The sequence below is a fragment of the Halichoeres trimaculatus genome, unplaced genomic scaffold (assembly GCF_033239565.1).
Source record: "Halichoeres trimaculatus isolate MK-OKI-2021-1 unplaced genomic scaffold, fHalTri1.1 fHalTri1_scaffold_20, whole genome shotgun sequence".
Classification (NCBI taxonomy): Eukaryota; Metazoa; Chordata; class Actinopteri; order Labriformes; family Labridae; genus Halichoeres; species Halichoeres trimaculatus.
This window is the reverse complement of record NW_027437198.1, coordinates 26,524,420-26,537,804: the sequence shown is the minus strand read 5'-3', so window position 1 is coordinate 26,537,804 and position 13,385 is coordinate 26,524,420. Positions and strand designations below refer to the sequence as shown.

At 35.2% G+C, this 13,385-nt stretch overlaps 2 protein-coding genes across 2 annotated transcripts; one reads left to right on the top strand and one right to left on the bottom strand.

Moving 5' to 3' along the window:
• Positions 1-1,402: 1,402 nt before the first annotated feature.
• mlx (MAX dimerization protein MLX) lies at positions 1,403-7,880 on the top strand. Its single transcript, XM_074697592.1, has 8 exons — positions 1,403-1,481; positions 2,198-2,234; positions 2,350-2,439; positions 4,288-4,397; positions 4,488-4,590; positions 4,663-4,762; positions 4,879-5,080; positions 7,045-7,880. The coding sequence occupies exons 1-8, from the start codon at positions 1,455-1,457 to the stop codon at positions 7,099-7,101; spliced, it is 726 nt and encodes a 241-aa protein (XP_074553693.1). The 5' UTR covers positions 1,403-1,454; the 3' UTR covers positions 7,102-7,880.
• psmc3ip (PSMC3 interacting protein) lies at positions 7,828-12,955 on the bottom strand. Its single transcript, XM_074697593.1, has 8 exons — positions 12,862-12,955; positions 11,345-11,445; positions 11,160-11,249; positions 10,973-11,084; positions 9,746-9,891; positions 8,498-8,551; positions 8,367-8,426; positions 7,828-8,257 (listed from the first exon to the last, which is right to left on the bottom strand). The coding sequence occupies exons 1-8, from the start codon at positions 12,878-12,880 to the stop codon at positions 8,201-8,203; spliced, it is 639 nt and encodes a 212-aa protein (XP_074553694.1). The 5' UTR covers positions 12,881-12,955; the 3' UTR covers positions 7,828-8,200.
• Between the last annotated feature and the right edge of the window lie 430 nt (positions 12,956-13,385).

Below are 13,385 nucleotides of genomic sequence, written 5' to 3'. Positions count from 1 at the left end.
GGTGGGGTCAGAAATAAAAGAAAGCAGGGTTTAAGACACAAATGCAAACCACACATGTGAAGGCCACTTGTACATTTAACCAAGCAGATAAATAATCTCAAACTTCTGATGTTTCTTCTTTTACTTCATGTCATTCTCTGTAAGTCTGCTCAACCTGCATGGAGCTGGGTTTGCATTTGTTAGGGCCACTTCCGTATCACTTCAGGTCAGGTTGTTTTGGCAGTCAGGTACATCCTGAATGATGGAGATGACTGCTCAACAGCGCCCTCCTATGGTCGAGGCATATAACTGTAGGTGCTAACGCTGCATTCGAGTGCTATCGGAAATTACTGTGAATCATCCTCTTGGCATAGCATTGCATACATGATACAGTTAATGAGTCCGATGGATAAATATTTTTTTGCATTTTTATGTTCAATGTATGGAAGGACATTTCCACCTGGGAAAAAATTGGGAAAACTTCTCCATAAAAAAAAAAAAACACAAAAAAAACAAAACAAAACAAAACAAAACAAAAAAAAACTTGCCACTTAGACACCAAGTCTTAATTGCAAGATATTAGATATTGAAGTTATGAGATATTAAGTTTCTAGAGAGAAATTGAGCAAAAAAATTTTTTTTAAATTATATATATATATATATATATATATTTCTAAAAAAGGTCACTTACCTAAATTAAAAAAAGAAACTAATCTCGTCATAATTTAGGGGTACTAGGTTGATATTTCGACACATTAAATCATATTTACTTAATTGCAAGATATTAAATATTGAAATTATAAGATATTAAGTTTCTAGAATTTTTTTTTGGAATATATATATATATATATATATATATATATATATATATATATATATATATATATATATATATATATATATATGTATATATATATATATATATATATATATATGTATATATATATATATATATATATATATATATATATATATATATATATATATATATATATATATATATATATATATATATATACAGAGAGAGAGAGGGAGAGAGAGATTTCTGAAAAGGTCACTTGCCTAAATTAAAAAAAAAAAAAAAAACTAATCTCGTCATAATTTGGGGATAGAAGGTTGATATTTCGAGACTTAAATCATATTTACACAGAAGCCATAAAAAGGGAAAATTTGCCCCATTCAAAAAAAAAGTAATTAAAAATGGGTAGATTCTTAAAGAAATATTTTTTTGTTAGGAGGAAAAAAAGACGTTTTGAATGAAAAAAAAAATATTGGGGTAAGTTGACTTCTTTTTAAGCTGACAGAAACGGGATTCCATAACAATGTTAGATCTGTGTAAAAAAAAAAAAAAAGAGTATTTTTTTTCTCCGTAAAAAAAAAGAAATTAAGTCCGTCTCTGTATTTTAAGAAGGAATGTGGAATTAACGAGACGCACGTGAATGCATCACAGGTTGTAGTTATTTTGACTTTCTAAAATGACGGACCCGGAGGATCACTGGAAAGTAAGTCACTGCTCTTTAACTCCAGCTGGTTTCTCTGTTAGACCCTCCTGCTGTCTGTCAGCAGTGACAGGAAACAAAAACTGAGTCTGGAAGTTTAATTATTTTAAGTTTTAAAGGAGCTGGGCTTTGTTAGCTCCACAGCTAACGTTTGCTTCGTGATGTTTGTTAGCATCTGAAGCTAAAGCTATTAGCTCGTTCAGCAAACAAAACGCCCTGAAAGAGCTCATGTTGCACGTTTAAAGTTCATGTGTGCCAAAAATAGATGTGTAATTACTCAAAATAGCATTTCCGGTATATATCGTTTATAAAAATATACGGGAATTAGGAGCAGAGTCACTGAGGAGGTGTCAGAACAATACAGACCATTTACCTTAAACTCGTGAAGTTATTGCACCTTTATTAAATGATTCTGCTGTAAAGTGAAACTGAAAGTCATCTCCTTACAAAGCACATGTTAAAGTGGGCTTTGTGTTCGGTGTCCTAGATTTAACAGTTTGTTCCTGATTGATGCACCTATTTGCAGCAGCTCTAGGAAAGTGAGTCTGCCAGAACTGGACTATCCAGGTCGTCCCTCAGTGGGGGATTTGACTCTTTATGAGGCAGACAAGCTGTTGGTCTATTGTGACTGTATTTTAGGCTCCACAGTTCCTCCTGTCATTATCCCACTCTCTATTTTCTCCTCTTCCGTGCTCTGTGCTCTGGTGATGGCTCGGCAGACGGATGGAGCTTTCAGCGACAGCGGCTTTGACCCCAGTGAGTATCCTGTCACTGCAGGTCCAGTGGGTTTTTCAGGTCCTAAAACAGGTTTTGACAGATTGTCACTGATGTATTTATGGTTATCTGTTTAATTTGTGTCTTGCTCCTGAAGGTTTCTTTGCTGAAACGGCCAGAAAGGGTTCAGTTGTATCCAGAGCAAACAGCATCGGCTCCACAAGTGCCTCTTCAGTTCCTAACACAGGTTTGTGTTTTGGTTTCATTTTTACTGTACACTGCTTTTTTAGACTGGGACCAGATGTTTTTCTCCTGATTGAATTGTTGTGTGATTTTTGGGGTTACATTCGAATTGCGATTCTTCGATATTCCCGGTTTTTGCGATTTTTAGTTGACTTTCTGAACAGCAGACCGAGTGGAAAAAGTCGGATGATGTTGATGATGTCTTGAGACTAAATCTGGAGCCATATTTTTCCCAAAAGGCACATCACATGTGAGTCAGTTTGTAGATTTATCCAGGGTATCTGACGTCTTAACTTTTATTTAACCAGGCTTATAAACAAAGGCTATAATGAAGGACTTCAATTTGAAAAAAAAAAAAAAATCTAAAATTTTTAAATAATCTCAATCCTGAAACTATGATACAATTTTCTCTTCCACCTTTACTGCTTTTCCTGTTTACATGCATACCTGTCTCCTGTGCTTGAATCCTGAGTCTGCTATATACTAACAATATCGTAATTATAGGATTAATACTACATTTTTTTTGCCCTTTTTAAAAGTAAAAAGTTTTTTTTATACGTATTATTCGTTAAATTAACAGATCAAGTTGTCAGCAGTTAGTATATTTAATTCCATTAGTTATATGTGCAATAAACAGTGCTGTCAAGTGATTTAAAAAATAATCAAGTTACATGTCACTTTAATCATGATTAATCATGATTAATCATGATTAATCATGCCGGCATTTGCAGAGCATCTAGAATGATCTTTCAAGACCCAAATAATCTTGTTTTCCCTGACCATGTAAGCACCAAAAACTACCAAAGAAGAGTGGACTCTCTTCTTTTATGTCTCTTCCTGTTTTTGATCCAAAAAAACAGACAATGTACTTTTTTGGTCGCATTCATCTCAGGCGCTCCATCCTTCGATCCTCTCCATGGTCGTCTTTTCTCAGGATGACGCCGCTCTTTATCTCTGAACTACCTCAACACATCATCTTAGATCTTTTTTTATTTGTTTATTTATTTTTTTTCTGAAATTTTTTTTTTTTTATATATATTGAAAAACTACAACTGTCTTGAATTTTGTTTTGAGTCGTGCTGTCAAAGTATTAAAGTGTTTAATCGGATTAATCTCAGGGTTGATGTGGATATTAATCATGTTTCATTTTGCATGAGCAAACTGACTCAAAGAAGGATGAAATATTCATGTTAAAAAAAAAAAAAAACTTTTTGTTTCTCGATAGAGCCTTGTTCAGTGCATCTTGAGAGGCAAAACCTTTGTAAAAACCGTGTCCATGACGATATTAATGGGTCTGCAGTTGTGTCAATTCGTCTTACTGAAGCCCTGAAGCAAAAAAGGAAACTCCTTCCTGCAGAGTGTGCACAATACTTAAATAAGGTCGACTTTTCTGTTTTTTATTTATTTTCTTTTTCACTCAAATCTACTTGAAGCTGCCCAAACTGCAGAGACTTTTCAGGGGTTTTGAGTCGTCCTGCTCAGCAGATAAGTTAAATGAGTTAAAATGTTTAATCAGATTAATAATGATGATGGGATTAATCTGATTAATGCTTTAATTTTGACAGCCCTAGTAATAACAGTCTGTTCATGAAGAGCTGTAGCACATGATTTCCATCACTGCAGATATTTTTCAGTTCCCATCACCACTTTATGAGCTGCAGCTGCGAATAATGTGGAGTGAACTTTGTCGTAAAAAGATCTCAAACGACTCCTGAGCTCATACGATCCTGAGGGATGATAAAAGAGTCTTGGTCTTAAATTTTGAAGCAAACTCATCTTTTAAATCCTTGTTGTTTTTGTTGACTACTCAGATATTAGAGGGCTCTTTGTTTGACTGTTTGTTCTTGAACAGATGATGAAGACAGCGACTACAGACAGGAGACATCGTACAAAGACTCGTATAAAGATCGACGGAGGCAGGCGCACACCCAGGCCGAGCAGAAGCGGAGGGACGCCATCAAGGTGAGCTCGCAGTCGTTTCTGTGACTTTGTGGATTTCATTTCTGATTCTCAGGGAGTGAATGACTCAATATTTGTTTCCTCAAACCTCAGAAAGGCTACGAAGACCTTCAGACAATAGTGCCGACCTGCCAGCAGCAGTCTGAGTTTGCAGTCGGAGCACAGAAGATCAGCAAGGCGACTGTGCTGCAGAAAAGTAAGAAGGAGGATGATCTCGAAACGTGTGGCGTGAAGGAACACCTGACTGATCTTTTCTCTTGTTTTGCAGCGATCGACTACATCCATTTCCTTCACAAAGAAAAAAAGAAGCAAGAGGAGGAAGTTACCGTGCTGAGGAAAGAAGTGATGGCGCTGAAGATCATGAAAACGTGAGCGAAACTGGATTTTTGTTATGAAAAAATAAATAAAAAAAGATGCTTTGGTTTCAGTGTGTGTGCACCATTAAGTCTAACGTTCATAAACCTGATGAAATCTCTCCGTGCAGGAACTATGAGCACATCGTGAAGGCCCACCAGAACAACCCACAGCAAGGGGAGGACCAGGTGTCCGACCAAGTCAAGTTCAACATCTTTCAGAGCATCATGGACTCGCTGTTTCAGTCGTTCACTAACTCTGTCTCAATGAGCAACTTCCAGGAGCTCTCGGCCTGCGTGTTCAGCTGGATCGAGGAGCACTGCAAGCCACAGGTGGGCGACGTTTCTCATGTTTGGATCAGACACAGTAAAAACAGTCAGAGGCTGCGTTTCCATCACACCTCCTCGCAAAATCAAAGCTATATTCGTGAAGATTCGATAAAAAACAGTAGCGCTGTGCTGTTTTTTCCATTGCAAGTAGACGACACAAACATGACGTGACATGTTTTTTCAAAATGTTGGTGTTTCCATATTATTTTTTATTGTGATATTTAGGTTTCACCCAATTCTAGGTGTAATGGAAACCAGAGGTGTCAAGTAAGAAAGTAATAAAAGTTTGTTACCTTACTTATGTAGACATTTTGGTCATCTATACTGTACTGGAGAAGATATATTTTTTAGCTGACTTTTTATTTCTACTCTTTACATTTTCAGACAAACATCCATACTTTCTACTCCCTACATTTAGAAAATAACCTCCCGTTTAATATCACCTTGTTTTCATTCAAGCCTGTCATAAACAAAAAACCTACACAAACACACACAAAAATTGGGCCATTGGGATAGAGTGAATTGAATCGAGGTTGGATGAGTAAGTCAAAGAGGTGTTTACTTCTAAAAATTCATTAAAGTCCATATAAACCACTAATTCCTTTATACACCATATATGCATTACATATAAGTATTTTTTTCCGTCAGCTGTAAAAATAAAAATCCCTTTGAGATTTATTTTCAGTAAACTATATAACTTTTGTTCTAAGATTAGAAATCAAGAATGATGATTCTGTGTGATATGATTAACAAAACTAAAATGCTGAGATCTGCCCATTGATTATTTTTACATTTATAAAAAAGGCAAAAAATAAAACATCATCTGTTGCTCCACTTCTGAAACCAGAAACCAGAGTAGTTACTACAAAACAGATCCAACAGAGCAGTCAGACTACATAATACAAGCAAAAGCAGTAGGTAGTATTCACATGTAGTATGTAGCAGGTGGTTTGGAAAACAGCCCCAGTGCTGCTCTCTGCTGGCACAAAACAGGAAACTGCACCTACTAAGTATGGTGGCTCTGATGGGAAAAAAATAATTATCATTCAGAAAATTAACCACAGTAACATTAAATTACTTATGCTTTGGTCTGCCACTAAGTGGAAAATAAACTTAATTTGACTTACATGGGGGGAAACACAGTCTGAATAAAGTAATCAAACATTTTGGCTAGCCTCTGTTAGTTTAAAGTGATCTAGTAAGACCATACTGATCAACACCAGCTGCTCTAAATATTTCAACACTAACATTTTAATAAAACTTTATAGTCATTAGCTTCTGTTCCCCTTACATTACTTTTAATTTTATACTTTAAGTAGTTTTAAAACCAGTACTTTTACACATTTACTGAAGTAAACATCAACTTCTACAAAAGTCTTTTTAAACCCTATGATCTACGCTTCTATTTGACTAATGGATGTGAATACTTTCCACTAGTGATGGTGGGATGAAGCTTCATCGTCAAACCACCTGAACCAAGTGGTTTAAGAAAGGGTTAATCTCTTGAAGCTTAATTTACACACAAAGCCACCTGCTGGTCAGATGTAGAATCACAGGCAGTTATAGCTCAACCACGTAACGTGTGATCCATCCAACTTTGGTGTCTGTTTTGGCTCTTGAGAATGACTGTTAATTACAAAAGAAAAAAAAGTTACAACCAAATGATTTCTCTACAATATTTTTTGAATGTTTTCTTTGTATAAATTTCCCCAAATGTTTTTTTAGGCTATGTGTGACTGCAACTCTCTATGAGAAGCCTACATTTTTAATGGCGCCTGAGAGGCTTATGTTGCTGTAAAAGCTCGCGGTCACCTAAAAAGCCTCGGTACGCACTTCACGGAAACGCCCCCTTCATTACTCAGCACATCTCGTAACATCACTACTTTTGACACCTCTGATGGAAACGCAGCTAGTTTTGTTTTGTTTAAGCTAAATTAACATGTTTTCTTCTTCTGTTTCTTCCTCAGACGCTCAGGGAGTTTGTGGTCGGCGTGCTCCGGCAGCTCAACGGTCAGCTGTACTGACGGAGGAAACCTCTGGGATCAGCTCCCACAGGGACTCTGGACTTGCTCTTTCCTCTCAGGGTGGAGTGGAAACTCCAATCGGCTTCAAGCGGCACCACAGTATTTATGTTTTCATCATCAGTGACTCCCTGGCTGTGATTGGATTACCTCAGACCATTCAAGGAAAATTTAAAGGGATACAGCTGTATTTTTATCACAGACCCTCATCTGTACGGGGTCAGTTATACACGAATCAATCAGAGCCTTTGTCTCCAGAGTTCAGCATCTGGATTCTTTTAACATCTGTCCTCAAGCAACATTTGGTTTTAGTGTTTGTTTTTATGATTTAAAACTCAAAATTGTTAAAAAATGCTAAAGTTGAAGAAGCATTTTGTGTTTTTAAGGCGAACATGAGTCACGCTTTTTACTCTGCTCCTCAGCATCCGTTCATTCCAACCTGTGTTTGTCTGAATTTTAAAGTGAATGTTTGAATCACTGTACCTTCACCTTGTGCAGAGATTTACGTCTGGTTTACTTCTGTATGAACATGTACATTTTAAAAATATATAGGAAAACATTGTTCTGTGAAAACTTTGACGGTTTAGTTTCCATTTCTTGAGTCACACGCAAAAAACTGTCGGATGAGAAATACACATTTTTTGAGCCTATTTTTGGTTTTAAAGTTCTTTGGTAGTCATGTACTGTGTTTTCACATAAAAGAAGTTTAAATTGATGTTTTATTTAAAAAAATATTTCAAGCTGTTTATCAGAGTTTAATAACCTGACAGCAAAAGAGCAGTGCAAACATTCAACAAAACAAAACAGGAAATGATTCCTAAAGGGTTTAGATACACTTCCTTTAACAGTTTTTCTCTGTACAATTTATAAACAAAGGCAAAAAAAGATGAAAAGAGTAACACGAACAGCAAAGAATGAACAGATTTCTACACTAATATGAAGAATTCAAACATTTTCAGTGAAGCTAAAGATTGTTTTCTGGCTTTAAAGGGAACAAATAGTCCAGGGATATTTTTACAACATATTTCACAACAAGAAGCAGCTTTTTCTGTAATGTAAGGCTATAAATCACTCATCTGAAGCCAACAAACAGGTGTTTCCTTTAAATGCTCGGAAAAACCACCTTACAGTCTTCATCCGTCTCCACCCCGACTTCATCCTGTAAGAGTTACACACCAGCTTTTCATCAATGCTGCACAACAATCAATAAAACACACAGAAAGTGAGTCTTTTTGAAAAAATGTGATTAACGAGCTGCTCGAACTCACCAGGAACTCTCTCTTGCTCTTTGGGTAGCCCTCCAGGATCTGGTTCATCATGTCTGAAGCCTGAAACACACAGAAACACATGAGGATGATGTGAATTTGAGATCTGTTATCACAATATTTTCATACCTTACCATTCTCTTCCTCTTTTTCCACTCCTTCACGTAAACATCACGCTCTTTGTAGACCTGTAGTTCAAAAAATAAGTAATGAATGACAAAGAAAATTATAAAAGCGTATTGCATTCACTTGAAGAAAATAAAAACAACTCAGGTTTTCAGAGTAATTTATTTTTCGGCTTGTTTTTATGATAATTAATTTTGTTTTTCTATGTAATATTTTTTTATTGGTCTGTTTTTTTGTGGTAACTAATTTTGTTTTTCTGATTAATATTTTTTATTGGTTTGTTTTTTGTTATAATTATTTCTGTTATTATGAGTAATTTTTTTTCTGTTTTCAGATTACTTTTTTCCTGTTTTTCTGAGTATTTTTTTCCTGGAGTATCAAGATACTTAGAAATCCCGCGAGAACCTCAACCTGCTGTTTTTCGTGGTAATTCTTTCCTCCTGTTTTTAGGAGTATTTTTTTTTCCTGAAGTATCGAGCTACTTCGAAATCCCGTGAGAACCTCCAACCTGCAGAGGACTCCCGTGGATGTGTGGTGGCTCCTGTGTCCCACACGGATCAGAGATCCTGTTCGGTACATATATGCCTTCTCCTTAACTTTCTACCGTTTTCAATGTAGAAGCAGTGCATTTTTTTAATGTCACATCTTCGTCTATTCCTTAAGTATTACATTGAACAATAGGCTTATATAAAAGAAAAAGGATAGAGTCGAAAACATAACAAGGGTATCATACCCTGTGTGTGGCTAATATCTTACCTTTATAGACCCGGTACAGACCCGTAGAAAGTTAAGGATAAGGCATATATGTGCCGAACACAAAATACTCCTAAAAACAGGAGGAAAAAATTACCACGAAAAACAGCAGGTTGAGGTTCTCATGGGATTTCTATGTATCTCGCTATTCAGGAGAAAATTACTCCTAAAAACAGGAAAAAAGTCATCTGAAAACAGAAAAAAAAATTACTCATAAAAACAGAAATAATTATAACAAAAAACAAAGCAATAAAAAAAATATTAATCAGAAAAACAAAATTAATTACCACAAAAAAATACTTATAAAAACAGAAATAATTATAAAAAACAAATCAATAAAAAAATATTATTTAGAAAAACAAAATTAATTAGCACAAAAAACAAACCGAAGAATAAATTACTCTGAAAAACCTGAGTTGTTTTTTTTCTTTAAGTGAATGAAATACGCTTCTGTAGAAAATACTCATCTTCAGGTTTGTTAATAGAAGAAGTTAAATCCCAACCTTCTCTTTCTCCTCAGGCGTGACGTGATTTGTCGCCGACTTTATCTTCTCCAGTCGTTCTCTGTATCCCGAACATTCGGCGTTCAGTTTTTTGATCTCAGACTGAACTTCTTCTGTTGTCAGCGAGTTGTTGAGCTCCTTCAGCTCTGAAAAAAAAAACAATGAGCCCTTTACACTGACTTCCTGTGGCCTCCAGGGGCGCAAAACTGATTCATATGGCAAGCCCTTTTAACATTCAATAGCTACATTTGACTCTCTGGAATTAACATTGTAGTTATCAACAACATAATTTTGACTAGTCAAAATGTAATTAAAGATATCTATAAATGCTATTATAGATATTAGGGCTGCAGCTATCGAATATTTTAGCATTCAAGTATTCTACTGAAAATTCCATCGATTAATCGAGTAATCAGATAAAACACATTTTTCTTAAGTTAAAGAGCAGTTATTTTCAAATGAAAATTTGTTTCAAGCAAGTCTAAAATCAAGTGACTTTGGGTGATAAATTCCAAGTTCTGTGCAATCTGATGAAATATGAGATACAAGCAGCTGATGCAGATCAATACATGCTTTCATATTAGTCTCCAAACTCCAGAAAAGAAGCTATATTTGTGGCTAGTCGCTATTTTGAAAAAGAGGTGGTTTGAGGGGACTGAAAACTCTCTAAATATGGCGTCAACTCTATTTGAAATGCCACTCTTTGATCTTTTTTGAAATTAAACGATTCCTCGAGGCGGAGAAAATTCCTCGATCATTTTTTGTAATCGAGTACCTCGAATAATTCGAGGAATCGTTTCAGCTCTAATAGATATCTTTAATGGAAGGGGGTTGAAGATATCTTGATTTGGAATTGTGATTAGCCAGAATGAAATTGTAGATATCTGCAACTAGATTTATGGATAGTCATAATCTAGTTGCAGATATCCACATCTCACATTGTGGCTATCCATAATTGAGTTTAAGATATCTGTAATGAGAAACCCCACACACATGAATGGGGAAAGGTGATTTGTCCTAGGAGGAATTAAGTTGTGGATATCTGAAATTACAATTGTGGATAGGAGTAATGTCATTGTGGATATCTGAAATGTTCACTTTGACTAGGAAGAATTGAATTGCGGATATCTGTATTACATATCCAGACTACCTATTAAATGTTAAAAGGGCTTGCCATAGATTCACATTGCTGCATTAAAAGAAACAGAGATCAGATGTAAGCTCTACCTGAGTCCAGCTGTCTGCAGGTCTGGGTGAGAGCCTGCACGTCTGCACTGAGCGCAGAGATCTGAGAGTCCATGGCCTGCAGGTCTGCATCGCTCACATCCTCAAACTGAGACTGTGGAGGAGACGGGGTGTTATTCTGAGTGACAGCTTTGTGCAGCACTAAAGCTTTCTGGAGAAACAAACTAACCTGATCTGCAAAATAAATCTTTTGCTTCCCATACGTTTTCTCCTTTATTTTGCCCTCCAGCGCCAGCAGCTCCATGGCCTTGACCACAGCCTGGTGAATCACAAATATGTGATAAATTATTAAATGTAGCTGGCAGTACAAATGCATATTACAGATGAATATTTAATCCTCAGTGTTCATCTCACCGTTTTCCCCAACCCATGCTGCTTCTGTAAATTATTGAAGACATCTTGAGCGCTGTAGGGACGGTTTTTCTCATTCAGGTAGGAGAGGATGAGACTCGCGCCTGAGGTGTGACAGCAGAGAGATCACATCATATATGAGAAAATACTTTAAATACCCAAACTGTTCAGCCCTACTGTCTTTTTAGTAACTTAATGTTTTTGTTTAACTTATTTATGTAATTTTATCAATCTTAATTTCTGTTTTTTCTTTTAAATAAACCATTTTTTCGCTGTTTTAGCCCATTTAATTACTATGAATTTGTATATCTGTTTTTTGTAGCAGTATAAAAAGATCATTGAAATAAAGCAGTAGCTAATACTGTAAATAGACACAGATAAAGCATTTCAGCTGAACCCAGAGATGGTAACTTAATATATTTAAAAGTGAAGGTGCTAAATGTAAAGCGTTTTGGTAAAGTGTAATACTTCCTATATCACTTTCCCTCCTTTCCACACACAAAAACATCATAGACACATTTAATAGCATATTTTATTCAATATGATCTGCATGATCTGTTATTGTTTAACTTATTTATGTAATATTATCAATTAATATTAATGCTTTTTCTTTTAATTAAACCATTTTTTTCACTGTTTGAGCCCATTTACTTACTATAAATTTGTATATCTGTCCCTTATATCAGTATGAAAAAGATCATTGAAATTTCTGGTTTTTATTTGAGCATATGTATGCATGTCTTTGGTTTTATTCAGCTGTTTTGTTTTGTTTACATTTCACTCTGTCTTTGAAAAAAACTAACCTGAGCGTTTTTTGTTATCATTGAAATGCTGCCTTTATTCATTTATTTATTTTTTTACCTTTACTTTTTTTCTTTTACAGTACATAGACAGGATCTTTGAATTATTATCTTTTGTCTCAATCTGTTTTATATTTTTTTTTATTCTTTTATTTTTCTGTTTTTTTTTTTCCTTTCCTTTATGTGGTGGTAGTTTTTAGCCTTTTCTGTAACATATATTTTTCTTTCGTTTATCACATTTCTCCTTTACACCTCTTTTTTTTCTTCTTAATTATTTCTTTTACTGTTTGTTTCATTTCGTCCTGCATTTTGTAACACTGCTTTTGAAAAGTGCCACATAAATAAAGCTTATCATTGTTATTACTGAAAGGACATGCTGTAAAAATATCCCTTTCAAAACTGAATACAAGCTTAAATTACAAATAAAGAATTATGTATAAACAAAAGTCATCCTTTGAAGCCCCAATTATCAGGGAACAATTAACACAGCTGTTTGAAACTGTAGCTGTCTACATATATTGATTACTAACAGGTGTTAAAATAAAACCCGTGAATGTATTTAGTGAAAGTTTACGTGTTGTTTATGTATGCTAAGTAGCATTAGCTAACGTTAGCGATAAACTCCGGGGAATCAAAGGTTTGTCGATCGGTTCATTGGATTGTCAGACAGCCGACTGACTAATTTAAGTAAAATACAGCTTGTTTTTATCTCAAACTCACCGTTGTCCTTTTTACTCATGTTTTGGGCCTTGTTTACCTCCTCACGTTAGCTTCACAAACCAAGCTTCGCGCGAAATGGGCGTCATAGAAAAGATCGTCTATATTTACAGATGCACAACCAGGGCAAATATCTGGGGTACCATCGTGCCTGAGCATTCTATTCGGAAAATATTTTATTTATGCCCATACGATACAGAATATGTTTACAAAATATGAATAAACATATACTTTATATGTTTTCATCAAAGATATGGGAATGAGGGACTGTTGCTTGTTATTTTCTTTTAAAAACGATTTCGATAGCGAAAAACAGGAGCAGAGTGAGAGCTCTGTTATTTTAGCTGATCTCAGTGACGTTTAACAGGACGTCTAGTATTCAAAACATCTTTGTTTACATGCTGGCGTTTCATGTAAATATACAAAAACAGAACCATAGATAAAGCTGTAGCTTATACTATAAAAAGACACATAAAAATATTATGTATTTAGTTTCTGTTTTTTTTTCCTTTTCTATATTTTCAATA